Source organism: Ictalurus furcatus, chromosome 9 (genome assembly GCF_023375685.1).
Source record: "Ictalurus furcatus strain D&B chromosome 9, Billie_1.0, whole genome shotgun sequence".
In the NCBI taxonomy this organism is placed as follows: domain Eukaryota; kingdom Metazoa; phylum Chordata; class Actinopteri; order Siluriformes; family Ictaluridae; genus Ictalurus; species Ictalurus furcatus.
This window is the reverse complement of record NC_071263.1, coordinates 12,999,616-13,027,600: the sequence shown is the minus strand read 5'-3', so window position 1 is coordinate 13,027,600 and position 27,985 is coordinate 12,999,616. Positions and strand designations below refer to the sequence as shown.

The 27,985-nt window shown below is 39.1% G+C and overlaps 1 protein-coding gene across 1 annotated transcript; it reads right to left on the bottom strand.

Moving 5' to 3' along the window:
* On the bottom strand, positions 1–24,049 carry impg1b (interphotoreceptor matrix proteoglycan 1b). The gene is made up of 16 exons (XM_053632854.1): positions 23,549–24,049; positions 16,835–17,053; positions 16,214–16,380; positions 16,084–16,109; positions 15,577–15,602; positions 15,452–15,495; positions 15,233–15,385; positions 14,656–14,714; positions 13,005–13,516; positions 12,130–12,809; positions 11,631–11,720; positions 3,046–3,250; positions 2,743–2,953; positions 1,511–1,696; positions 1,228–1,411; positions 1–304 (listed from the first exon to the last, which is right to left on the bottom strand). Exons 1-16 carry the CDS (start codon positions 23,616–23,618, stop codon positions 200–202), a joined length of 2,937 nt encoding a protein of 978 aa, XP_053488829.1. The 5' UTR covers positions 23,619–24,049; the 3' UTR covers positions 1–199.
* Between the last annotated feature and the right edge of the window lie 3,936 nt (positions 24,050–27,985).

The following is a 27,985-nucleotide window of genomic DNA, read 5'->3' as shown; positions in this document are numbered from 1 at the left end:
ACATTTAAACTATGGGAACAGTTGCCTTTTCTATAGCACTTAAAAAAAATTGAAATATGTATTTGAAATTTTGCAATTTAATGGTTTGTTAATGAACAGAGTTCTCCTGCAGCAGACTTGTGAAACAACGTTCTAACCCTCTTTTTGATCTTCACAACTGTGTATATATATGTGAATAACAGAGAATAAGTGTATTTACTTAGGAAAACTTGGAACTTACTTCGGCATGTGGTATGCAGTGGTGGAAACCAACTATTTCTGATATTAACTTTTCCGATCTTGTTGTGTACAGTTGCCTGGGAATCTGTGAACATAATCATAGGCTGCCATGATTACAAATTTAGGGTATATTTATTAATAAAGCTGGAAAGTAATTGTACTGGCTACAAAAACAAGAAACATGTCTAGACAGACATGACAAGCTGCAAAAGAGCTGCTGGTTATTTGTAGATGTAGGGGACAGATCTAAATGGAGGCAAAAGATGTTGTACATGCACTTTAAATGTATTAGTGCACTGTTATTCCAAATTAAGATTTTGTTTGTTGTAGCATATAAGTTAATTATGGACAATGATTTTGTTGCAACAAAATAATAAAAAAACATGCATTATTATCCTCCCTTGTATCCGACAGTGTTGATGGTGTCACTAAAACTAATTGTAAGGATACACTGGAGTATAATAATGCAGGACGTGTCTCTTCAGATAACTAAGGACAGTCAAGAACTGGTAATATTTCATTTCCTGTTCATACAGCCTTAATTATTTAACCTCCTGAAAACATCCTGATATAATAAGGTCGCTTTTGGATTGCAGTCAGAAAAGCTCACTTACTGTGTTGTCACAATGATATAACCTATTTGAGAATTTTTATCATGCTTCTACATGTGCTTCAACAAGTTCTTCTGAGAAATAGCTGTACATATTGGGTGAAAACGAATATTTATCTTTTGTTCTATTGGTGTATTAGACATTTCTGTCTTTAAATTACTTACTTACTATACTAAAGTATAGTGCTATATTATCCACTATTATTAATCTATATCGTATAATAACCATTCTGGTTATACTATATTAATTACCTAAAGATTGTATGGTCTGAACACCATCATGGCAGCAGCCATGTACTGAGTTAGTTCATTTAAGATAAAGCAAAATGCAGTAATTCACTGAGTTGGTTAGAAAGATCTAGTTATCTAGTTAAGTGCTTTTAAGCTGTGCACTTTACCTCAATACTAAGGTGCATGTTTTCCAATGTGTAAAATGAGCCCTGGTCAGAGGGTTGAGATGAGCCAGAGTCAGTGACTGAGGGAGAGCTGATGCTGGACACATGAGTCAAGATACCATCATCATTCTCAAAGACTGGATTCACTCTCATAATTCCCTCCATAGACAGAGGAGAGTGTGAATGCCTGTAATGCACAGAAGAGTTTTAACACCAAAACAACAGAACAGAGACAGGCCACACCAGTGTAATAAACAATTATAGATTATGGACAGATTGGTCTTACACTAGTGTCACTGTCTTCCTGGTCCGTATACACTTCCTGTTAATGAACACTAACAGGGCTATCACAGCACACACCACTGTGAGACTTCCCATCAGACAGAGTACAAATATGAACTGGTCGACTGGCACAGACACCAGCTCACTGCAGTGCTCTCCATCATAGTACCAATATTTACCTGCAGGACATCTGGAAACAGTTTCAGTGTTAGACCTGTTAGAGCCAAACAAGTAAACAATAAAAGTAAAGCTACACGCATCATTCAGTAATCAGATTTCTTTTTACTTAATGTCACCACTGCTCATGATTGGAGGGGAGGGGGGAGGGGGGGGGGGTTGCTATAAACCTTACCTGGTAAAAGTACTCTTACTTAATAATCTAATGGTTCAGGGAAAAGTAATAAATAGTAAAGGTTCTCATCCAAATCTACTCAAATAATAAAAGTAGAGAAAATGACTAATTACAACTCAAGGATTGCTTGTAACTCAGAATTTCAGAACAAGCAGTGATCAGATGCAACATAAAAAGACCTAAAGAAAATACAATAAAATCATATAATTACAATCCATATCCTCTCTAACTAAAGGAACTTATGCAAACATCAGAAGATTCTTAAGCAAATAAAATCAAACTTTCTTTTAATCTCCTCTGAAACACAGTGAGGCTGAATTCCAATAGTTTTCTATTCACATTCATATATCTACACATATGATCTCTATAAGAGAGAGTGTAGTATATTTGCATTCTTGAACCTATCTATTGCACTACATTTTTAACAGGACAACATTTGGGATGGTTGAATTTATTTTTGTAACATGCACAATACATGATTATTATTTTATGATATATAGATATTTCATACATTTTTGTTGGTTGGTTGAAGTACCCTTGATGGAGATAAACCTTTTTCTTTACCGGTACAGTGAATAACAAATTTGCCTGGCTAAAATCCAGGTGACTTTATTAGAGGTCATGATATCAGATGATGATCTTAATCCGATTTTACATGACCACATGAATAATGTGATTACTGTTAAATAATGACTGGATTATACTGTGACTGTAAATGCACTGATGATCACTAATCTATTGTGGACCCCCCCCCAACCCAGTGGACTAGATCTACTTGATACAGTAAAAGAAAGATATTATTATTTAAAACAAAACAAAACAAAACAAAACAAAAAAATTTTCAGTACTTTGAGCAGAGTGACTCAGTGGTTCAGAACTTTTACCTGCAGCTGGCTCCTTGTCCTGGTATGTTCTCACATATTCCCCCATTGAGACAATAGTTGGGTTGGAGATTGCAGATGCTCTGACAGGGCAGACCATCCACTGTGCTGTAGCCAGTATCACACAGACACTCAGCCTCAGTGGTCAGTGTGTTCACCACACAGTGAGAAAACTCATTACAATCCATGTACTTGCATGGATCACCATGATCAACTAGAGGGGACCAAGAAGGTGGATCACTGTCTTTGTATTGCCTTTAACCATATAAGATTTATTGGTAATGTTGACATCCGCCACCTCCTTACCTGACTGAATGTCAATTTCACTATCCATTCTCTTTGAGGCAGCATTACTAAAATCATCAAGAGTCCATTGCCCAGCCTTGGTGATATTATCCACCACTGGCTTGGCTAACTTCATTTTCTTGTTTACTACCACACTGCCATTTCTGAAGTTGAGGATGTGTAGCTCCTTAAATCCGGACAGATTGGATTGCAGAAATTGGAGCAACTGAAGGAATGAAAGTAGCAAATCTGTCAGCGGTATGGATCAACTGTATATACGCTTGATTATATTACATTCTATAATTTTCCTAAAATGGCAACAAATAATCATTCTTTGATTTTTCTCTGAGCTACACAGAAGTTAATTACCACATGACTGATTAGTACTTTCATGCTTGGAGATAAAGTTATTTTTTTAGTTCAATTGTATTAGTTGGTACAAAAAAAAGGTGTTTGCATTTGATTAGTACTTCTGCATCATTCTGTCTGCAGCTCTCTTGTGTGAAAATTAGGTGTTGGGGAGAGGATGGATTTACACCAGTGAAAACAAGTTTGCAGTCCTGCATAAAGAGAGCTAGAGACTAATTTTAACTATTGTACTTTTGAGACTTTTTGTTCCTTAAAAAGAAATGTTTGTGTATATATTCTGGGCTGGCATTTTTAATTGTAAATGTGTAAAATGTACTGTATATCACTCATTTACCACTTTGATTGTGTATCAGGGAAAAGTACTGAGAAATTATACATAAGTGAATGTCATGATTCCCCCTTGAAGCAGCGTGCTCTAAGCGCGAATGCACGAGCACCTGCTTTTCCGTTGTTGACTGTAATGACATCTGGACACGAGTGTTTTGTTTATGTTTCTGTCATGTCTCCTCCCTGTTCTGTCATTGGCTGGGATTTCACGTGGGTCTGTATTGCTCTCAGCTGCTAGCAGTTTAGACGCTGATTATGTCTGCATATATACCGCGCGCCTCCCAGCACACAACGCGGAAGATTATTACCTTAGCGTTAGTTTAGGTCGTAGTCGTAGTCGTAGTCGTAGTCACAGTCCATGGTTAAAGTTAGTTCGCGCTGGATTATCCGCTTCCAGTCCCTCGTCATAGTTCGTTTCTCGTTTTGTTTACTGACCCTGTTTTCCGAGACCACGACCTAGATTCCTGCCTTGCCCCGTGTATGCCTGTTTGCCAATCGCCTGACCTCTTGCATGTTTGTGGATTACGTTTTGGATCATGTTTTGGATTTGTCTGCCTGTCTCTCTTTCAAATAAACAACTGTTCATCCTGCACTTGCATCCGTCCTACCTCTGCTCCGTCACGATTCGTGACAAAATCTTCCGCCGAAACATGGATGCCGCAGGAGAACGGAGGAGACGCAGAACCCGGAAGTCGACGCCAACTGTCCCCGCTATGGACTCAGTCCACTTCCCACAATGGACATTTATGGAGCTTCCTGATCCATTTGACGGATTTTTCGGTGCCCCAGAATATTTCCTGGTAGATTGTCAATTCTATTTCCCCAGCCTGTCAGACCCTAAGCCAGAGGAGAAGCACTGGCTCCGATTCATGTGGTCCCGGTTCTTTGGACTGGCCCGTCAATGGGTGCAGCTCAAACTGGATAAGCACTGTAGGAACCTGGACAGTGTAGAACAGTTTGTGGGGGAATTCATGATGCGATTCGGGAGTCCGGAGGCGAAGGATGAGCTAGAACAACTTCTCAGGGGGGTAAGTCTGGCAGGCGAACCTGCCCTGCCGTTTACCCACTACTACAGGCAACTTCATGCAGAGCTCAACTCTGAAATCCAAGTCAAGTCTCAAGTCCCTAAGGTCCAAGTCCAAGTCAAGCCTCCAGGCTCTGAAGCCCAAGTCAAGCCTCCAGGCTCTGAAGCCCAAGTCAAGTCTCAAGTCCCTGAGATCCAAGTCAAGTCTCAAGTCCCTGAGATCCAAGTCAAGCCTCAAGTCCCTGAGATCCAAGTCAAGCCTCAAGTCCCTGAGATCCAAGTCAAGCCTCAAGTCCCTGAGGTCCGAGCCAAGCCTCCCGTCGCTGAGGTCCGAGCCAAGCCTCCCATCCCTGAGGTCCGAGCCAAGCCTCCCGTCCCTGAGCTCACGTTCAAGCCTGCTGATCCAGTTGACCAAGCTCTGCTAATATCTCAGCCTAATGACCAAATGCAGCCCACGCCCAAGACTACTGACACGGCCAGCCAAGCTCCGCCCGCGCCCCAGTCTGCTGACACGGCCAGCCAAGCTCCGCCCGCGCCCTAGTCTGCTGACACGGCCAGCCAAGCTCCGCCCGCGCCCCAGTCTGCTGACATGGCCAGCCAAGCTCCGCCCGCGCCCCAGTCTGCTGACACGGCCAGCCAAGCTCCGCCCACGCCCCAGTCTGCTGACACGGCCAGCCAAGCTCCGCCCGCGCCCTAGTCTGCTGACATGGCCAGCCAAGCTCCGCCCGCGCCCCAGTCTGCTGACATGGCCAGCCAAGCTCCGCCCGCGCCCCAGTCTGCTGACACGGCCAGCCAAGCTCCGCCCACGCCCCAGTCTGCTGACACGGCCAGCCAAGCTCCGCCCACGCCCCAGTCTGCTGACACGGCCAGCCAAGCTCCGCCCGCGCCCCAGTCTGCTGACACGGCCAGCCAAGCTCCGCCCGCGCCACAGTCTGCTGACACGGCCAGCCGAGCTCCGCCCATGCCCAAGGTTCACCTGGTGACCTCAGAGCCTCAGCCTCCCTGTTCAGCTGTGGTCGTCGCTCGGCCCCCCTGTTCAGCTGAGGTCGTCGCTCGGCCCGCCTGTTCAGCTGAGGTCGTCGCTCGGCCCGCCTGTTCAGCTGAGGTCATCGCTCGGCCCGCCTGTTCAGCTGTGGTCGTCGCTCGGCCTGCCTGTTCAGCTGAGGTCGTCGCTCAGTCTTCCTGTTCAGCTGTGGACGTCGCTCAGCCTTCCGGCTCCATGGCAAACATCGTTCCCCCCTACTGCTTCGAGGAGACCCATGCTCCTCTCTCTGGCCGCATGGAGACCCACGCTCCTCTCCCTGGCCGCACGGAGACCCACGCTCCTCTCCCTGGCCTTACAGGGGACTTCGCTCTGCCTTCCAGTTCAGCTGGGGTCATCGCTCCGCTTTCATGCTCCGCCGAGGACTTCACTCAGCCTGCCTGCCCGGCTGTGGATGTCGCTCTGCCTTCATGCTCCGCCGAGGACTTCGCTCTGCCTTCATGCTCCGCTGAGGATGTCGCTCTGCCTTCATGCTCCGCTGAGGACGTCGCTCTGCCTTCATGCTCCGCCGAGGACATCGCTCAGCCCGCCTGCCCTGCTGTGGTCGTCGCTCTGCCTTCATGCTCTGCCGAGGACTTTGCTCAGCCTGCCTGCCCGGCTGTGGATGTCGCTCTGCTTCCCTGCTACGCCGAGGACGTCGCTCCGCTTCCCTGCGTCGCCAAGAACACCGTGCAGTTTCCTGGCTCTGCCTGGGACATTCAGTCCAGGGGGCCGGGCCCGCCAATTAAATGGGATGACTCATGGCACTCCGGGAGGAGTGCCTTTGGGGGGGGTTCTGTCATGATTCCCCCTTGAAGCAGCGTGCTCTAAGCGCGAATGCACGAGCACCTGCTTTTCCGTTGTTGACCGTAATGACATCTGGACACGTGTGTTTTGTTTGTTTCTGTCATGTCTCCTCCCTGTTCTGTCATTGGCTGGGATTTCACGTGGGTCTGTATTGCTCTCAGCTGCTAGCAGTTTAGACGCTGATTATGTCCGCATATATACCGCGCGCCTCCCAGCACACAACGCGGAAGATTATTACCTTAGCGTTAGTTTAGTTCGTATCGTAGTCATAGTCACAGTCCATGTTTAAAGTTAGTTTGCGCTGGATTATCCGCTTCCAGTCCCTCGTCATAGTTCGTTTCTCGTTTTGTTTACCGACCCCGTTTTCCGAGACCACGACCACGACCACCTCTTGCATGTTTGTGGATTACGTTTTGGATCACGTTTTGGATTTGTCTGCCTGTCTCTCTTTCAAATAAACAACTGTTCATCCTGCACTTGCATCCGTCCTACCTCTGCTCCGTCACGATTCGTGACAGTGAAAGCATAGATAATGTGCGAAAGTTATATTGTGTACTGTATGTTTTTGGGTCATATGCATGACTATGTTGTTTGCTAATGAATTAATTAGAATTAAAATTTCCAATATACTGTATAGTGTATATCCAACCAATATTAACTATTAGCTAGAATTTGACTTGCTGTGTAGCCAATTATTTTATATTAGCTACCGGAATCAATGCTAGTCTATTATTTCATTAGCAATGCAGAAAGGCTAACTTAGTTAAGTATAATCAATATAAGCAAATTGGCTACACTTACCTTAACATGCTTTTTCAAATTAAATGGAGTTCATGCCTTCTAGGAAAGCAAATAAGACACCTCATTTTAAAACATTTTTACTGCGGTATGTTCAGGGGTGCTCATCCTCAAGTCTTATCCATATTCTGACACACACGGATAGCTGTAGCATTAATTACATTGTGTAGCATGAGAATGTCACAGTAGACGACTAAATTCATTCATTATAGTTTTTTCTAGATTGATGAACTCAGACGCGTTAAACTGAAATATAAATTAAAAGCACAGGATCCCATTCTATTGTATTACATACAGTCATTGGCCTTCATGATTTGCAATGAGTACTTTGAATGTCTAAATATAAAGAGCAAAAAGTATTTTTTTCTTAGAAATGTAATTAAGTAACTGTACAAATAGTCAATTTTAATAATACTCAAGTAAATTATAAACAAAGTACAGTTAAGTACAAGTATTAAGACCCCTGCATGCAGTATGATTCGCAGTAATGTTAGTGATTCACAATTAGCAAGAAAGAGCAAAGAATGGACATTGCTTGGTACATAGAAAATAGAAGATAGTGGGGAAAAAAGTAAGAAATTAAGTGAAAAATGGCAACAATGTTATCAAATTGGTATCTCTGTATTGTTTATCAAATCTTACAAAATTATTTCATGTAGGGTTAGGTTTTTTTTTTTTGTTAATAATAAGCTATAGAGTACCAATAATACCACCAATCTGTGAGAAAAGAAGTGTGGATTTTGTTGTATTTACTCAGCAAGTCCCTGTATACCATACAAATCTGCTTTATTAGTTATAACTATTTTGCCTCTCTAGATCAGTCTTTCAAAGGCAAAGAGCCATGTTGCACAGGAGGAGCTCTCCTATACCGTGTACCCTCTGCTTCACAGCCTGCCTAGATTATTTATGTATTGTGGTCTCAAAACTTTCTTATAAAGTTTCTTTTTTTTTCTCCCTATTAATTTATTTTTAAAAATTACTACCATACAATGTGATTTTTTTTGTCCAGTATAAATGGATATACTGTGGCCAATGATACATACGGATCATATTTTTAGAATACCACATAATTTAGATCATGTTTAGATTTGCATTTCATATAGTCAGCCTTAATCTCCACACAGCAGTATCCAAAACACGATACAGTGCCATGACTTTGGTAACCCATTAAACTGGATGTTGTTCTACTCTGACACATTGCAGATATAATATTTCAGTGATGACAACTCTCTGAGTCAAATTGTGAGCATTTATAGATGGGGATGGAGTGTAAATAGGTTTTGTCTGGCAGACTAGATCTGCTACGCTGCTGCTGCTGAGCGAGAACAAATGCTTGCTCTGATAGTCCTGGACAGACACAGGAAGAAGAGAATCATGCTGCAGCTACTACCTGTAGTAGTAGCGAAGAAAGCGTGGTTGATAGGCTGTTGCACAGCGTCGAGGGAGCCTATCAGTGCTCGAACAGAGCTTCAAGGCTGAACTGGGCATTAGTTGACTGAAAATATGATGTCAACTTATGTACTTGATGCATCTTGGTCTCAGTTTTTTTTTTAAATTAACTGCCATGCAATAATTTTTAATTAATTAATTAATTAATTAATTAGTTCATTCATTCATTCATCTTCAGTTAGCACTTTTTCCTGGTCAGGGACCTAATGGATCTGGAGCCTATCCTGGGAACACTGGCAACACTGCACAAAGCAGAAGTACACCCTGAAGGGCATCGCAGAGCAGCATTCACATTCACACACTCATTCACACCTTGGGGTATTTTTATTGTAGCTAATTCACCTAACTTTGCTTGGAATTGACCCTAGAGCTACGCCACCATGCTGCCCCAATAACTTTTTGTCAGGACTATGTAATAATTAAATACATGCCCTAATTATTATTCAGACTTGTTTACTGTAATTAGTCTCATAATGTCTCACTAGTCAATGTATTTATACTTAATCGTGTCCTTTGCAACAATCATAGTTTTTTCTTGATTCTTGTTCTAGTTTCTTGGATTTCTTATGATGTTTCTGCATAATTCTGCTTGCATGTGTCTAAATAATGAACTGCCAGGACAGTGCTTGTGCTTACACAGTACACTTTGAAAGTATTGGAATGGCAAGGGTAGTTCTTTTGTTTTTGCTACACATAAACAAGGTCGCTGGGTCTTCATGTGACGTGCATTATTAAAGATTAATTATCTTTTAATTATTTTTGATCACTTGAAAAATGGGTGGGTTCTAATGAAAGGTACCATATTCTAAGTTATTTAACACGTCTATATGTAAGTAACTGGAAATGAAAGCTGAAATTCTGATCTATCACCTCAAATTCATCTTTTGATCTCAAACCCAAATGTCTCCAGTGTATAGAAAAAACAATGTAATTGGCATTGCAGTTCCAATACTTTTGGAGGGGATCATATTAATTTATACTGGATTATATAACTAATTATATTATATTATAACTAAAAGTCTCTGTGCTTGAATTTGACAGCCTCTGGCTGACATACAGTATAATACACCTAAGTAAAGAAAGTCCAAAGTCTTCTATAGCCATTAGATTCTGTTATTAACTATATTTATGCCCCCAAATCCAGAAATACATTTGTGAGTCTTAAATTAACATTGCTACTCTTCAGTATGGTATTTCTGGCCACATTTACATTTTATACTTCACAAAATCAGCCTTAATTTTCACACCCCAGCACCCAAAACACAACACTGTATCACTATATCAATATGGAACCCTTTAAAACTGGGAATGAAGTTTGCGTCTGTGTACTGGAGTAGATTGTATTATAGTACTTGGCACGTAATAGTGTCACTAAGAGGAAACAACAGCATACACTCACTTAAAACACTATGCTCATCTAGTGTCAACACTGCATGTTGCTTGGTTATTTTTCTATAAATATACATTATATGGCCACTGGAATTAAGAAGCCCAAAGCTGTTCCAACATGACAATGCACGGGGCACAAAGCGAACTCCATAAAGAAATGGTTTGTCAAGGCTGATGTGAAAGAACTTGATTGGCCTTCACAGAGCCCTGACCACAACCCCACTGATCCCACTAAAACCCTGGGGTGAACTGGAATATCTAATGCATGCCAGGACCTCTTACCTGATATTAGTACCTGACCTCACTAATGCTCTTGTGGTTGAATGGGCAAACATCCCCACAGCTACAATCCAAAATATACTGTAAAGCTTTCCCAGAAGAGTGGACAGTGTTATAGCAGCAAAAGGTGGCAAAACTCTGGAATGCAATGTTCAACAAGCACATAATGATTGTGATGGTTAGATGTGAACATCCATTTGGACATATAGTATATGTCTCATTGGGCTGACAGACCCATCATTTGCAGGTTGAGTTTGCTGACATGAAATAAATTTAAAGCGCTGACTAAGGTTTTCTTAAAAAAATGCAGAGAATTACTGTCATGTCAAAAGAAGAAAACAAGGAGAAAACTTTGACAACATGTGTTTTTTTTTATGAAGAATTTTATGCAGGAATCAGTGCCTTAAAGTCACAGCTGAAATAGTATCTTAAAGCATACTATTCAGTAAAACTGTCAGTTTGATCTAAGCCATTTGATAATGTTTTTAATACTTGATAGCATGTGCAACATTAGGCAAATAATGACTGTTTATTTGACTGTTCGAAATTTTAGAAGATTAGCAAGAATATTTAGCTATTTAGCTAGCATAATGTTAGTTTGTCAATTGGCAATTTACAGCAATTGTACTAATCAGAATAGTGACAATGTGTATATAATTAAGTTTACATCACCTCTTATTTGCAGACAGTAAATCTGTCAAATTTTTTAGATTTTTGTGGAGCTATAACAAATAAAAAAATATTTGACTTATGAAATATACAATGGCACTGCACTTTGATAAAAAATTGATGGATAGAATCTCTGAAGAAGAAACAGCAAAGAACACAGTCTCTCCTTGAATACAATACAGACACACACACCACTAAAAAAAGTAAAATAATTCAGGTAAAGAACAAAAAGAAAGCATAATGGGGGTTAGTGAAAGGGCAACATTTGACATTAGGCATCTATTTCTTTTTTAGTTTTGTCACTACAAATTTGTTTACAATTTGTTCTTTAAATTTTTGTAAGTTTATTAGCTTTTGTTAATGGTAACAAATCAACAATTCACTCAGTTTAGTTAGTCACAAATAAGGTTAGGTTACTTAAACTTGTTAGCAATAATGAATATGAGATAAATAACTCGTAAAGTTTACTGATACCGGTATTAAGGTTATTGTCTGCTGTTCCTTCTCAGTTTGTTTACTGGAAGACTCTCGGTTTGGCAGGTTACTGGATTCAGAAGATTGTCTCTGAAAATTTGATAAAACATGAATGTAATCTTTGCAAAAATGTGTGCTTCTGGACCTAGTCATAAAGGGCTCTCAATTAATCCATATATTTGTTCTATTTAATCATCCACCAGTTCTGCAATTAAATCATAACTAGCTTGTATGTTTTGACATAGATATATGGGACAGCCCTATAGGGACCTGAAGGCCTGGCTCATTTGTTTTCAGCTATAACTCTTTAGGTGACATTAAAGTAAAGTAGAAAAATTACAGAAAACAATCCTGAACTTAAAAGAAAGAAAATATTTAAGAACAATGTAATTTTGTTGCTATAAGCTTTTAATGCCCTTTGACAAAATAAATGTCCATTGTGCAAACACAGAAATATGCGAATTAGTTGTATAGACAATGAAAAAGTGAGACTACCTACTAGTTCAAGGAATGTGTTCTCCAGAAACTTGTATCCAGGTGAGCTCCTATTTAAGAGGTCCTCTGAAAAGATCATGTTGGTAAACTGTAAACTAAAGAACACCCCAACGTCTTTGTCTAGAGAGGGGACTGAGGTCTGTGGATTGTCTGTTTCAGATGGCAAGCCTTTAATAATGTCCTGATTGTCACATGCTTTAGTCTGATGAGAGGAATGGGTTTGGAGAGACTGTCCTTCCTTATCAAAGAAATTTCCAAGTAAGGCTGAGGGCAAAGAGTCTACAGAAGGTACAGTTTGAATGGTACCTTCAGTCCTGAGTTCTAAAGAGAACCTTATTAACTTTGTGGATTGAGTTGTACTTGGTAGCTCAGAGCTCCCTGTAAAACTGCTGGGTTCAGGAGTTTGAGAAAAAACATCCATAGCCCCACTGGTATCGCCTGCTGTGTCCTCTGCATTAGGCACCTCAGTAGGAGCAAAGTATGGCATAACTGATATTTCTTCTTTAAATGAAGCTTCTGATACATCAACTAAACTCTCTGTATACTGATTTGAAGTAGATGCTCTTACAGCTTTAATGGCGTTCAAGTTCAATGAACTGGCCATGGCAGCAATTTCATTTCCAAGTGCCTGTTCCACTTCAGACACCTTTGAGGGGGAATTCAAAGCAGTGTTCCTCTTATATCCTTCAAAACAAAGCAATGTTATAAGAAAGAGGCTCTCAACATGCATCAGATTGTGTACAGTGAAAATCTAAGTAATATAATTTTTTTCATTTTGCATTTAATAAACAGTTTGATTTGTTTGATGCTATAGGAGACAAACTGTTGTGTCCTGCAAGATGTATTGTAGTTTTATTTTAGACATAAATAGGGTATTACCTTCAGCATTAGTGATTAGATTTTGTTCCTCAGCTTCCTTTAGCTTAGGGCCACCACTTGGTTCAGGTGGAGATGGCTCTGTAATAGTCACCAATGTAGTTACAGTAGGCAAATGCTTACATGTTTCCTGTGTATGAAATGTGCTCTCTATTGCCTCCTTTTCCCTCCCTTGAGTTCTATTAGGAGCCGCTTCTTCCTCCGAGTTGTTAATTGTCTCGGTAGTCTCCTCAGAGATGGCCACTGCTGCTTGCTTACTAATAACCTCAGGTAGATGTCTTGGTTTGTCCGTTGGTTGGTCTTTTAAATGATTTTGTGTAGTTGGTTCAAAGCTGAGAGAATGAATATCCAAAGGCAAGGATTTATCCTCCCTCAGGGCCTTTAATATCATGTCCTTCAGGGCTGTTTCTATGCCAGATTCTCCAACTGTCTCTGAGGGCCCTATTCCTGTAGAGTCTACTTCTGTCTCAAACACCACGGCGTAGTGCACTGCAACATTTCCTGGACTGCTCGTTTGTATAAAGATAAATTGTTAGTTCAAATGGAATACATTAACAGTATATCACATTTAGAAAAGGAAATGCTTTTTGGCTGACATTTTTTCCACTCTTAATATCTTAACATACTCTACTTTCAGGAGCATTTGCAAAATGTGTTATTGCTAAAAATTATTCTTTTTTTTTGATCATAGAATTTTTATTGGAAATTTGCATTTTACACATTATAACACCACACCCAACAACCCCAACAAAACAACCACAGTCAAAACCAAAAGAAAGGGGGGAACAAAAAACAATAACAAACAAACATTCAAAGAAAAAACACAAAACAACAACAACAACATCAACAACAAAAATGTGTTATTAGTGTTTTTAAAAATTAGCGTTTACCGTCTAACTCTCCTCAATCCACCTCCAGGGTGCGTACATCAAGTAGGTAATAAATTGTTGCCATTTTCCCAAAAATGAGTCACCCCTGCCTCTGATGTTGTACTTGATTTTTTCAAGTTTTAAAAAGAACATTAAGTCTTTAAGCCAGACTGATATAGAGGGGGGTTGTGGAGAGGTCCAAGACAACAATATTCTGCGCTGAGCAAGTAACGATGCAAAGGCCACAACACTAGCTTGTTTATGGTTCAGAGGCTGATGCTGAGATGAAACACCAAAGATGGCAATTAAAGGACAGACATCCAATTTGATTTTAAGAACGTCCGACATAGTTTCAAAGAAAGAGTTCCAAAAGTTCTGCAGTTTGGGACAGAGTGCAAACATATGACTCATGTTACAGGGCGAAATTTGCATTTTTCACACATTTACAAAAAAAAAAAAAAAAAAAAAAATTGTAAGTGTTGTCATTACAGAATGTGTTTGCACTTGACTGTATATTTACAATAATGACAAGTCTGTTAACTTGCTAGCTAGACTGGACAATAACCATCCATGTACATATTACATACTGCTTTACTGCAGTTATTGCAGAGTTAGCATGCAGTCCATTATAACTAGATTAGAATTAGCTTAGTTGGTCCCTTTATAAACATCAGAGCACAGGGTTTCAGAGCATAATTTGCTCTGTACTTACATCTCTAACAGAAACAGAAAAGAAAGAGTGCTATTAGTCAGTAGAAAGTAATTTCTGGATGGGCCGTACTCACTGAATTCCCAGCAGTCGAATCTCCTTAAACCCAGCAAATTTGTTGAACATTTGCAGCATCTGCAAAGGTACAAACAGCATCTCATCAAGACTCAGATACAGAAATGCAACTTTAAAAAAAAATATTTATTAAAAAAAGTATTATACCTTAACCATAAGCTAATAGAAGCGTGGCACATTGAACTGTATATGATCTTTTATAATGTGTTTGTTTTACAATAGACAGGCTGTCTAGAAATGTATTAGATGCTATGACTGGACTATATTTATTTCTACAAATCTCTAGTTTGCCTATTTCCCCGCAGGTTTTTGACCTCTTTTCTGTGAGCTCCTTTCCCTCACCAAACTTGTTTTGGATTTCGCAGTGCCATGCCCTTGCAGTCACAAGAATAAATCACAAGTATTAGCTATTAACCCATAAACACTGTAAAGTGTACTTGACAGAAATAAAGCATGTTGAATTATAAGCCAATTAGTGTAAAATAAGACAGATGACTGGAGGACGTTATCTATGGAAAACACAACTTACTGTTTGAGACACAGCAAATGAATGCAAAATGCTAAACGTTTGACCTCACCTGCTCATGAAGACGGTGGAGGGAGTCCTGATTCTGCAAGTTGTCAGGGTCTCTTTGTATCTGACTGTAGTCTGTGTCCTTCACAGTCACACTGAAGTCTATTATGTGCTCCACAGCTGAGACCTTGGTCTTCAGACAATCAAAAATCAGGCTACAGTTTATTTAAAATTTATGTTAATCAGTGTGTATACTTATATAGTACAGTGGAATAGTTCATACCTTTTCTGAATCCATGGCAACTTTCTCTTCAGGAGTTTTCGAACCTGAAATTTCCATACTTATTAGTTAATACCTTTACTAGATATGAAAATTCAAATCATGTTCCATAAGTAGGTTGGGCATACATTTCTCGCCTGGTACAGATGTGGGTCTGAAAAAAACAAAAAACAAACAAAGAAACATCAACACATTTATGACGATATTGTAGAATTATGATTTCAGTTCTTTCATTTCCATTCATTTGGTTTATTTTGACAAGAATAGTTTGAAAAGGGGGCTTTTCTGGTTCACTGGTTACAAACAATTTACCTTTGGAGATATAACAGTGGTCTTTAAGTTTTAATTAACCTTTTAAAAATAAGCTCCATCCAAATGACACACACTGTTTGTACTCTATATATTACAGTGTTGTACCTTTTCATGGACAGTCTATTAGAGGGTTGGTTCTTTTGTCCCCCAAAATATATACAAATATTCATACATGCAACCTTCAAGATTCATTCTAAACAGACCAGGTTGAGAGTCTAATGTTGAGAAATGAGACAAAATATATTGGGCTTATCAAACTGTATCTTATTCTTGGAAGAGTGTAAGAACAATGCTAAATGTATCTATAAATATTATATACTTACTCTTGGTTATCTTGAATGCTCACTCTCTGTGGATAACACAAATAACCAATATAATATATATTATGTGTTTGTATGATATCAAATATTTTAGGTGTTAATACATGTATGTTATCTCCTAGAACAACCTCACCCTGGCCACCATGTCAAGGTGTTCCTGGGTGCTGCTGAAATTATGGGCCAAGTCCTCTACACACATTGAGTCTGTCTGGCAGGCATGTACCCACTGTTGGAACTCTGTAGGGTCAGGTACTCTGTCCAGGAAAATTTGGTAGGCTTCCCATACAGCTTCCTGGCAGACTATTTAATATCAGATACATGGGAAGTAATACCATCATTATAATCTGTCCATGTGATATACCAACAGCAGGCAAAAACATTTATATAAAATTCTTGTGAGGTTTGCTTAATAGTAACAATGCCACTATTACAATATTTTAAAATAATTAACTTCCCTTTGTTATTCTCCAGAATTTATTTCTTACTGCATACTTAACTCTGACCTAAAGGAATATCACATTTTTAAAAATCTAAAAGGCAAAAAAGTGACAATCAAAAATCATCATTAAAAATCTACTTTTAATTTGGTTCTTGGCTGCAGTTTTGGCCTTGGTTAATGCAGCTTTCTGTCCCTGAAGGCTTCTGATGACAGGCACGCTAAATATCATTTACAAGGGGATGCTCTGGTGGAGACAAATTTAGCCCTAACTTTTAGTTCTGTCCCTCTCATAGCTTGCAATGTGTGATGTCCAACCTCTCAGTTTGTAGTATGATTTGTGGCCGGCGATGACCTCTGCCATGTTCTCCTGAGGACATACTATGACCCCTGTACTGAATAGTGCTGATCTCTTCACTCGAAGCTTATTCAGAAGTGAATCTCGGACAGCTGACAGACGCCTGGCAGCTTGTGAGGCCTCGTAGAAATGCCTGTATTTGACATTTCTGTTCCATGGTAAATGGTCCCTACTGAGGTCTGAAGACAAGAAAACACTTTTTTGCATTTAATTTGTATATAGCTTTTAATAATAGACATAGTCACAAAGCAGCTGTACAGAAATCTGTATGTTGATTTTTATTTAGATCCTTAATGAACAAGCCAGAGGTGTCAGTGGTGAGGAAATACTTCCTGAGAAGAAATCAAGAAAGGAACAAGACTCAAAAAGGAACCCATCCTCTTCTGGGTGACACCAGATAGTGGGATTATAAATCATTACTTCAATAATTGTATACCATAAAGTCAAACAGTACTAAGTGTGTTGAATGGGTGTTCAGTATGAGCGTCATTTTCATTTTTTAAGATTTATAGCATCTGGGGGAAAGCGCACGGTGACTTAATGGTTAGCATATTTGCTCCGCACCTCCAGGGTTGGGGGTTCAATTCCCACCCCTGCCCTGTGTGTGGAGTTTGCATGTTCTCCCTGTGCTTCAGGGGTTTCCTCCGGTTATTCCAGCTTCTTGCACAGACATGCATTGTAGGCTGACTGGCATCTCTAAATTGTCCATAGTGTATGAAAAGTTGTGTGAGTGTGTGTGATTGTGCCCTGCGATGGATTGGCACCTCATCCAGGGTGTCCCCCACCCTGTGCCCCAAGTCCCCTGGGATAGGCCCCAGGCTCTCTGTGACCCTGTGTAGGATAAGCGGTACAGAAAATGGATGGATAGATGGAAAATTATTAAGGTCCACATGTGGGAACCTTCCATACCCCTACAATATTTGATTGTGTCTTTATATAACAATGGTTTGAGCAAATGAAAGTGGGTTCTAGGATTAGTTACAATTTGAGTTACTGTAATTAAATTAATTTGAGTCCCATGATTGTTATGTTAATTATATATTTATTTGATAGAAAGTGGGAATTGGGAAGATATAGTCAGGCTATTAATCTGTGTTGACCTGGAAGTTGTTATGAAGAGATTGTTAGTGGTCTATACAAATACATTGCCATTAATGTAAATGGAGACTGGTAATGATGATGATGATGAATGTACCACATAGTAGTAGCATTCTACTGATTCGTTACAGATCTCATTAGCAAGCAAATGCGATAATTGATGCCAGTAAATTATATTATGCATTTTGTGCTTATATAGTTCTGCACTGGAAAATTTAACAGGCTAGCAGTAATGAACAGTGTAATACTGCCCAGTGTTATCCTTCCCGCAGTATACAAGAGTGTCCCACAACTTGTATACATGGTATAATTTTTGGGTATAAAAAGAGTATCTTGGAGAGACGGAGTCTCTCAGAAGTAACGATAGGCAGAGTTTCACCAATCTTTTTTGAGACGTGTTGCTGCCATCAAATTGAAAATTGCCTAATTTTCCCCTTTAAAATTGTACATTTCTCAGTTTTAAAATGTGATATATTTTCTACGTTCTATTGTGAATAAAATATGAGATTTATGATATTTGCAAATCATTACATTCTGTTTTTATTCATATTTTACGCAACTTTTATATGTTGATGCTGACAGTTGTTGTGTCTTCCTTATTTATTTATTTATTTATTTATTTATTTATTATCTGGAAACCCCCACAGATGCCTTTTCTTTCAGCAGAGTGAAAGTTTGAAATTATGGCCCTGTGCCATGCATGGGGTTTATTCAGGTAATAAATCAGGTTGCTGGTGCTGATATCCTTCTGGAGGCTTGCAAATAAAGTCTTTGAATTTTCTGTCAGTCTCTTGTTTTTGTAAACTTTTCATGCAGTTTCATTTGAAATATCTTTTGGGTAGTTCAGTGGAATGGCCTCCACACTTTGGGTTTGTGTGGGCCTAGGGTTATGGGAAAATTCCTGCTATTGTTTTGGCCAGCCATCCTACATGACCAGCCATGTAGGATGGCTGGTCAGGTAGAGCTGAACCCCCATAGAGCAAGTGTTCAGTGGGGATAAAGACGTAGTGGTGAAAAGTAAAAAATAATAATAATTACTTGAGTAAGAGTAATAAAGTATACGATGAGAAGACTACTCAAGTTACTAGTTATTTCGGATCTGAATCTGATTAAAATCAAGGAAAATCCTGAATTTCACACTCTGTGTGTGTTTATGTTGACATGCTCGCTTCTTCCCCTTCTCCAGGACGTTACAAACATGAGCAGTTGTTGTGTCAGACCACTGCAGCGCATCGCGAGGCTCAAAACATTTGATCTACGTCCGTAAGTCTCAGGGGTAAAAGTGATATTTAGGACATGGGGAAGCTCTACTTCTTTCATGGTGGCCAATAACACGGGGAACAGAACTGTTATCTATCATCATCATCATCATCAAATATCAATTTTATTTGTATAACGCTTTTAACAATGGACATTGTCTCAAAACAGCTTTACAGAACTATATAAACACAGGATACAGATTTTAAGTGTGTTAACTGATACCCATTGAGCAAGCCAGTGGCGATGGTGGCAAGGAAAAACTCCCTGTTAACGGCATGTTTTATTAAATGCATATCTTTACACTGATATCATGGAAATGTAATTAAAACTATTTGCACATGTTTCTGTTCCAAGGGTTTCATCCAAAAACTAGTTATTGGTTAGGTTCATTGGTCAAACCTTAGATGTTTACTATTCCTTATATGTCAGTTTGAGAATCAAAACCATGCTGAAACAATTCATTCAACCATCTACATATTTGTCCTGGTCAGAGTCTCACAAGTCAGACTTTTAGCTAAACCATTAAGTGGCATGTTTTCAAGAGGTGGGAAAAAACTGGAGAACCTGTAGGAAACACACACAGGCCCAGGAGTAACCATGAAACTCAAAAGTGCAAGAGCAACCACTGCTCAGCACTGAACCAACAACCTTTGAAACATGAAGTAATAACACTACCCATTATGCCAGGGGTGTCCAATCTTATCCGGAAAGGGCCGGTGTGGGTGCAGGTTTTCATTCCAACCAAGCAGAAGCCACACCTGAGTCTATTGAAAGCCAAGATCAACTGATTAAACTGGTGGAATCAGGCATGGTTCCTGCTTGGTTGGAATGAAAACCTGCACCCACACCGGCCCTTTGCGGATAAGATTGGACGTCCCTGCATTATGCCAACTCACCACTGCAGTTGATGCAAGCTAAAGTTTAACTAGCTTACCCTATGGATTTGTTAACTAAGCAACGTTAACCTAATTTACTGATACATAGAAGTCTTTAAGTAAAGAAATGTGAAAGTACAAATCAGTAAAAATATGTACAAATACTACACAATAAGTATGCAAAACATGTATGCTTTTTTCAAAGCTGTACACAAAGTAAGTATGGACACAAAGTTTATATGCTTAAAATATATGCATACTTATTTTTTTTTTTTAATTGTACACAAATTAAGTATGGACACAAAGTTTATATGGATACGTAAAAAATAAGTATGCATACTAAAATTTTAGAGGTGGGAGAAAACTAGAGAACCTGTAGTAAATCCGCACAAGTCCAGGAGGAACTGTGAAACACTACAGAAGTGACCACAATTCAACACTGAACCTGCAAGCTTTGGAACATGAAGTAATAACACTACCCATTATGCCAACTCACCACTGCAGTCATTCTTCAAACCTTAGTTTTTTTTTTACTATTCCTTATATGTCAGTTTGAGCATCTGAATCATGCTGAAACGCTTAATTCATCCAATTTATTCATCCTGGTCAGACTTGCAGGAGCCAGCTAAAGTTTAACTAGCTTACCCTGTGGATTAATTTACTAATACATAGAAGTCTTTAAGCAAAGAAATGTGAAAGTACAAATCAGTAAAAAATATATACAAATACTAAACAAGTATGCACAATATGTATGCTTTTTTAAAGGTTGTACACAAATTAAGTATGAACACAAAGTTTATATGCATACTTGAAAAATGAGTATGCATACTAGAATTTTAAGAATGCATGACAAAATTTAAATATACAAAAAAACAGTTTGCAAAATAAATACATTAAACAATTATTGCACATGCACCTGTGGAACAGTCCTTAATACACTAACAGTTTACAGGCAGTAGGCAATTAAGTTCACAGTTTCAATAACTTAGGACACTAAAGAGACCTTTCTTCTGACTCTGAAAAACACACATTGAAAGTGAGAGGATGTTTTTTCCCCCTGAGTATATAAACAGAACAAACAAACTTTCAAGGAGAGGTGTAACTTACAGTTCTCCATGTAGTCTGAGATTCAGGAATTTCCCTTCATTTTAATCAGATCTGTAGTAAACAGTAACTTGCTACTTGAGTATTCTTCACATTAGATACTATATTACTCTTACTCAAGTAATTATTAACATTATTGCTTTTACTGTTACTTGAGTAATTATTTTTATAAGTAGTTTTACTTGCACTTTAAAATTTTTGGCTACTCTACCCAGTTCTGGTGCTTAAGTTGAAACAAGACATACGTAGTGTCACAGAGCTTTCAGCGTTCATGAAATGCCCAAAGAGCTGACAGCATGCGCAAAGGCCAACATGGTGACCTCATTTCCAGAGCCCCAGTTTGAGACCAACGAGGTGGTCTTTCCAGCCATGTTACTACCAGAGGCTGACGAGACGGCCTCCCAAGCCATGTTCATACCAGGGGCAGACGAGATGGCCTATCAAGTCCTGTTCCTGCTGGAGGCATAAGGCACGGCCTCCCAAGTTCTGCTACAGTTAGAGGTTGACGGCATGGTCTACCAAGTTCTGATCCTGCCCGAGACCTACAAGACGGCCTCACATGTGCTGCTTCGGTTTGCGGCAGACAACGCTACCTCCCAAGCCATGTTCACGCCAGAGACTAACGTCACATCTTTCCACAACATGCTCAAGCCAAAGGTCGACAAGACGACCTACCAAGCCCATGACATGCTCAAGCCAGAGGTCGACAGGATGACCCACCACGCCAAGCTCATGTCCGAGGCCGACGACGCAACCTCCCAAGCAATGCTCATGCCAGAGACTGATGGGACTGCCTCGCATGCCATACTGAGGCTGACGGCAAGGCCTCCGAAGACCAGCTCACACCTGAGGCCAACGGCACAGCCACCCAAGGCTGATTCCTGACAAGTCGCCGCTCTTCCACCAGACCCTGGCAAACCTGTTGCCAACCCATCACCTGCTTCCTTCCAGTATGCCCCATGTCAGCTTCGCAGCTTCTCTGGTAGAAGCCCAGGTGAGAGACAATGCCTGCCTCTGGACCTTGGGTTCCATTGTAGACATTTTGCCCAGGACTACCATTAGGGGGAGCTTTGGAAGGTGCTTGTCATGTTTTGTTTATGTTTCCATGTGTGTTTTTGTTATGGTCTCTCTCCTGTCTCTTACCCTGTATTGTCATTGGTTGTCTCCCTTATGTGTCATCATTGTCTCAGCTGTTCCGTGTTACCCATTTGATTAGTTTGTATATTTAAATCCCCGTGTGTCTTTGTTCAGGGCAAAGTACAGTATTGTGTTTAGTCTTTTGCCACCTGAACCTTACCGAGCTGTTTCATCTATGTTCATGTTCAATGGTTTTGATCCTGCTTTTGTCCTTGTATTTAATGACTCTCGTCTATGCCTAGTTTTGCCTATTTGCTCATCGCCTGACCCTGTGCTTGTTTTTGACTACATTTTTGCCTATTGTTTTGGATTTGCCTTCCTACATCTTAATAAAACTGCGATTGCAGTTTTAGTCGAATACTCCTGCCATAGCCACATTTGTGTTAAATGTCGTTAATCACTGGGAATGCTTTGATTGCCCCATAGTACAGCTACAAGCCAGAAAAGATTAGTGTCTCACATAGCTCAAACAAATAGCCTTTTGTTTTACACTGCTAATGAATGGAATGCCCAAACATAAAGGCAGAACCATACAAGCACATGAAATTTGTTTAAAATGTATTATAAAAGTTTCTGCATCATATTTGACCATTTTGACTTAAAGAATAGCAAAGGGCAAACGTTAGTTTTTAGCTGCTTATATTGCAAATGAAAGGATTATATTGCATTGTAAACCAAATGCTTAGTGTAAGGGCTACTGTCATTACATGATTGTTGTGTTTGTACTGAGAAGTCTTCAATTAAGTTAAAATTAATTTCTCTGTGTTCTGAATATTTATGTCCTTAAACACCCAGCAGTAATGTTTATGACTTATTCAATATTAACAGTGAGACTAATAGAAAAGTTACGTAGTTAGGAGATGACTGGACAAGCCCTGGCAGGTCAACTTATAAAATTTTCCATATGCCATGATTATGTGTGACACTATGTGTGAGATGGAGTTTTTGTGAAAGGAGCCAAAAGCAGAGTTTACATCATCGCAAAGATCACAACATGCAGAAAAAGCTATATGGTTAGGCACAGGAATGGTGATAACAGTAGAATATGTAATAAATGTTTTAAAAACTCAGTGCTATATCTTTTATGGGCTGGGAGCACAGTTCCTAAGCTTCTATTAAAGTTTGAGACAGGGTGCAAATAAGCCAAGCAAACACCATTCTGCAAACAGCTTTACACCTTCCTCCTGACTGCTAACTTACCTTTGATTCTGTTGGCTTGGAGGGTAAACAAGAACAAGGTGAGGAATAGTCCTCTTTTCAAGACCATCATGCAGGTCTCTATTTTCTTCTAAAGTCAAAGCCAGTTATTAAAAATGAGAGCTGTAGTGACTTATCTTAAATCCACTGAGTGCAAAATTAATGTTTCCACAAACACTGTGTCAAGGTTTTTCCATGAAAGGTGTTTACTGCAGGAAAGTTGATCGATGAGTGCAGATTCCTGGGTGAAGATTTGATCCTTGAGGGCAGCAGTGGGGTATGTCCTGGCACAGGCTGTACAAAAGAGTGTTTGAATGTAGCCATTTGTGTGTGGAAGATGGATGAGAAGAAGTGAGAAGGTTAAAAACACAGACTCTTGTTTGGAGGTTATCTGTGCACCACCCACTTGCACCTAATTATGCTGGCTTGCATGTGACAGACTATCTTCATCCTTTTTGTCACCTTCTCAAAACTCTATAAACAAGGCATTTTCAGTCCTAGCCAGACCAGTGCAAGCTCCCCTGCCCCTCTTGTTTTGTCTGTCTTCTTCTTTTCAAAGCAGCCTATTCAACAAACGATTTGCTGTATTCCAAACTCTGCTGGCTGCCAAGAGGATGTGAGATCTCGGTGTCATGTGACAGTGTGCTATTTCTCTGACAGAAACTGGACATTATATATATATATATATATATATATATATATATATATATATATATATATATATATATATATATATATATAGTGTGTGTGTGTCTGTGTGTGTGTGTGTGTGTGTGTGTCTGCCTGTCTGTTTCCTTACTGCTTCTCTTCTCAACATTTAAAGAAGCATTTGCTGGACAATTCTATCAGTCAATTGGCTATAAGTCAAACATATTCCTGATATTAGTGTTTATATTTGAGTGACATTCACACAGAATTCAAGTGCTTTATGAGTTCATTTTGTACATTAAAACACTTACATTATACATTTTATATTAGATGATACAGCCCACAATGAATATAGAACAATGCATCATTTTTTCATTGAATATGTTTTATATATATATATATATATATATATATAATATGTGTGGTAATGTCATGGTAAAATGTAACTGAGCATTACTTTAACAGAGCAATGTTGACCATTGTTTAACCCCTAAAAGTCTCTGCATAGAGTTTTATTCAGTAACCTCTAAGAATTAATCAGAAACTACAGTGAAATGCTGTTAGTTTTGAGAGGCAGGAGTATAAAGTCTGGACCTGCCAGTGAATACTAGGAATTGAAGGAGTTATTTTTGTTTATGGTCAAAGTAAAGCTGATTAACAATCAAACTTTTTCCTGTTTCTCATGAGCAACTTGCTAGACGGCGTCTTTCACCAATGTCATGATTTCACACAGCAAATGAAGGTCAGCATAATGGTGTGCTCTCCATGTACAGATCAGCATGTAGGTTGCACCATGCATGCTTTTCTTCCTGTTGTTTCAGTGCTCATTAGGTAGCATTAATGAATGGAGTTAAAGGCCTTAGCCAACCTAAAAGGAACAGCTCTTACAGAGTGAGCATCATGCACAATGAATGAAAACCCAAGACAACATGATATGCATTAGCTCACTGGCAAGTCCCTCCAACCAGCCCAAGATTGCTTGAATTTCACTGCACAGTAGGAGGTTCAAAACCTCCATCTACAATGGCAAGACTCCCTGTGGGCCTAATTTACTCATCAAAATGGCAAAGCCTATTAGGACGTCTCCCTAAAATGCATTGTACATCATGTCAGCTTTGGTGATTTTTCTTTCTAGCTATCTGGTTCAATTATGAAGCAGTCTGTAACACCTCAAGCACAGCTTATATAGAAGTGTCATTTGCATTCAAACGTCATGAAAAGGCTTTTCATTGACCTAGAATTGTTTTGCTGCTGTTGAGATTTAATGTTTGATCTCTTCTCCAATACCGAAGCACTGGCCAATCAAAGGGTCGGCTACAACAGTAGGATGAATGATTCTAATGGAGAAGCGAGAGACCGAGAGAGAGACCGAGAGAGAGAGAGAGAGAGAGAGAGAGAGAGAGAGAGAGAGAGAGAGAGAGAGAGAGAATACTGAATGAGCTGATGAGGTGAATGAGGAAATCTGAATATGGACCTTATATTAACTGCAATGTTTTTATGGTTTACTGAAAACTTGGTTTCGTTGCATGTTTATTTTGCTAATACAGACCAATATTAATACACTTATATATTGATGGGACTACCCTGAAAAGGCTCAGCATTTATTTAAAATTATATATATATATATATATATATATATATATATATATATATATATATATATATATATATATATATATATATATATATAGATAGATAGATAGATAGAAAGAAACATACCTATATACATACATACATAGATGAACGAATAAACGATTAAACAAACATTCATGATGTTGCCCAGAGACTATTTAGCAAGAACCTCAGCAATTTATAAGATGATTCTGCTAATATCAGTTTGCCTAACTCATTCTGAATTAATATGGTATGATAAAATCTGCTTATTTTCCTGTTTATATGTGGTTAATTGAATTTGCTTTTATTATTTATTTATTGCTTTTTATCTATATGATTGAGAAAACACTGATACATATTAGAGTGCATGAGTACACACACACACACACACACACACACACACACACATATATATATATATATATATATATATATATATATATATATATATATATATATATATATATATATTATATATATATTTTTCCAGTTACCCTACAAGTTTGGGGGGAAATGATGAATTCACTGTACAGATAATGATAGCTACAGCAGCAGGACATACAGTAATTGTGTGTAATGCTCTTGTAAATGGTCTCCCAATTCCAGTCCACATCAGTAGGTGATCTTTGTTATTGCAGTGCTTTTAGAAAGTATTGACTATTGGGCTTCATAAAGGCAGCAATTAAATTCATTTTGTAATATATTCTTTAACCGGTAGATACATTACGTAGGAATTAAAGAAGAAAGAAAAAAGAGAAATCTTTCATTGGATCTCTCAGAGTTGATGACTTTGCAACTTCACAAATGGGATGCTCTGAAATCACCAAGGGGTGACCCAAATTACATTACAAAACTTTGCTTATTTTCCCAGATTTTAAAAGTTCTAATCTGTCCGTTCCTTTAGTGCATAACAAAAATTGTAAATGAAAGGCTTTATCTCTAAAGAGATTCTAAAGAGGATTACGCAACAACATATAATTATATTCTTGTCAGTCATTTTCAGTGCTTGTTATAGCTTCTACCAATCAGAACTTTAGTCTAAGGCTTGTTAAATACTGTTATATGAGACACCAGGAACAATTTAATTGCAACACTCTTTGGGGAAACTGCCTTATACACTATATTCTATATTTCTTTGAAACACTTCTACTTTTACAAAATGAGATAAGCCACTTACACTCACAGTGACACACACACACACACACACACACACAACAAAATAAAGCATTTGTTGTACTGCTAGTGATGCAGTACAAGTGATGCAAAGGGGACACATGTTATCCAAACACATTATCCAAATGTCCAAAATTGTTTCCTCCTTCTGTGCCCTTTGCAACAGCAGCATGCTTCTCTTCTTTCTATGTCTGTACATGTCTAACAGAGCGAGTATTCACACTCGTTCAGAATCAGCAGCAGCAGCATAACAGATCTAGTCCGCCAAGACCAAACCTATTTACACTTCATTCTTATTTATAAAAGCTCACATTCTCACTCTGAGAGTTGTCATGGCTGAAATACAGTTAAACTCATGTTTTACTCCTGTGTTAAGTCAATAATTGTATCTACTTTATTTCCACAAGAGGTCATTCCAAAATAATAGCTATTTCAGCTTTTATTTACTATTTAAAATTTTCAATACCTCCAACTCCCCCAACAGTTCCTTTGTTGTGTCTCCAACTACACTACCCAAAGTACAACTCGGCCTACAAACATGGCCGCCTCGGATTGCAAAACCTAGCACCAACTGAGACTGTCACGTTCAAGTTCACCATCTTACTGATCACACAAAACTGATCTCAAACACAACTCACAGCATATAAGGACTTCCAACGTTGCAAAGTATACATGGTGCTTTTCACCACTTATTACCAAGTATTTTCATTGTGTATTGTCTACTTGGTTCCTGATCTTTTTCACTGAATGTTTTTGCCTTCTTGCCTAGTCTGTGTTGTTTGCTCATCACCTGACCTCTGCCTGTTTGCTGACTACACTTTTGCTTCGCATTTTGAAATTGTCTACCAGTGTCTGTAATAAAGCTGCTGTTTTACCTGCACTTGCGTTCACCTCTGTCTTGTGACAAAGTTCATTCATCTCTAAAAGAGTTCATTTGTGCCTTCTTCCTGAACACTGCAGTTTCTGGGTGGTCTAAAGATTTGATATTTGCATACAATTTGTTGT

What these genes read in the sequence shown, in the direction of transcription:
- impg1b (XM_053632854.1), bottom strand. Translation starts at nt 23,618, where the DNA reads ATGATGGTCTTGAAAAGAGGACTATTCCTCACCTTGTTCTTGTTTACC. An exon ending in TTGCCATGGATTCAGAAAAG is followed by an intron (nt 15,386 to 15,451) that starts GTATGAACTATT and finishes TAAATAAACTGT; the next exon opens with AGCCTGATTTTTGATTGTCT. An exon ending in TGAAATTGACATTCAGTCAG is followed by an intron (nt 2,954 to 3,045) that starts GTAAGGAGGTGG and finishes GGTCCCCTCTAG; the next exon opens with TTGATCATGGTGATCCATGC.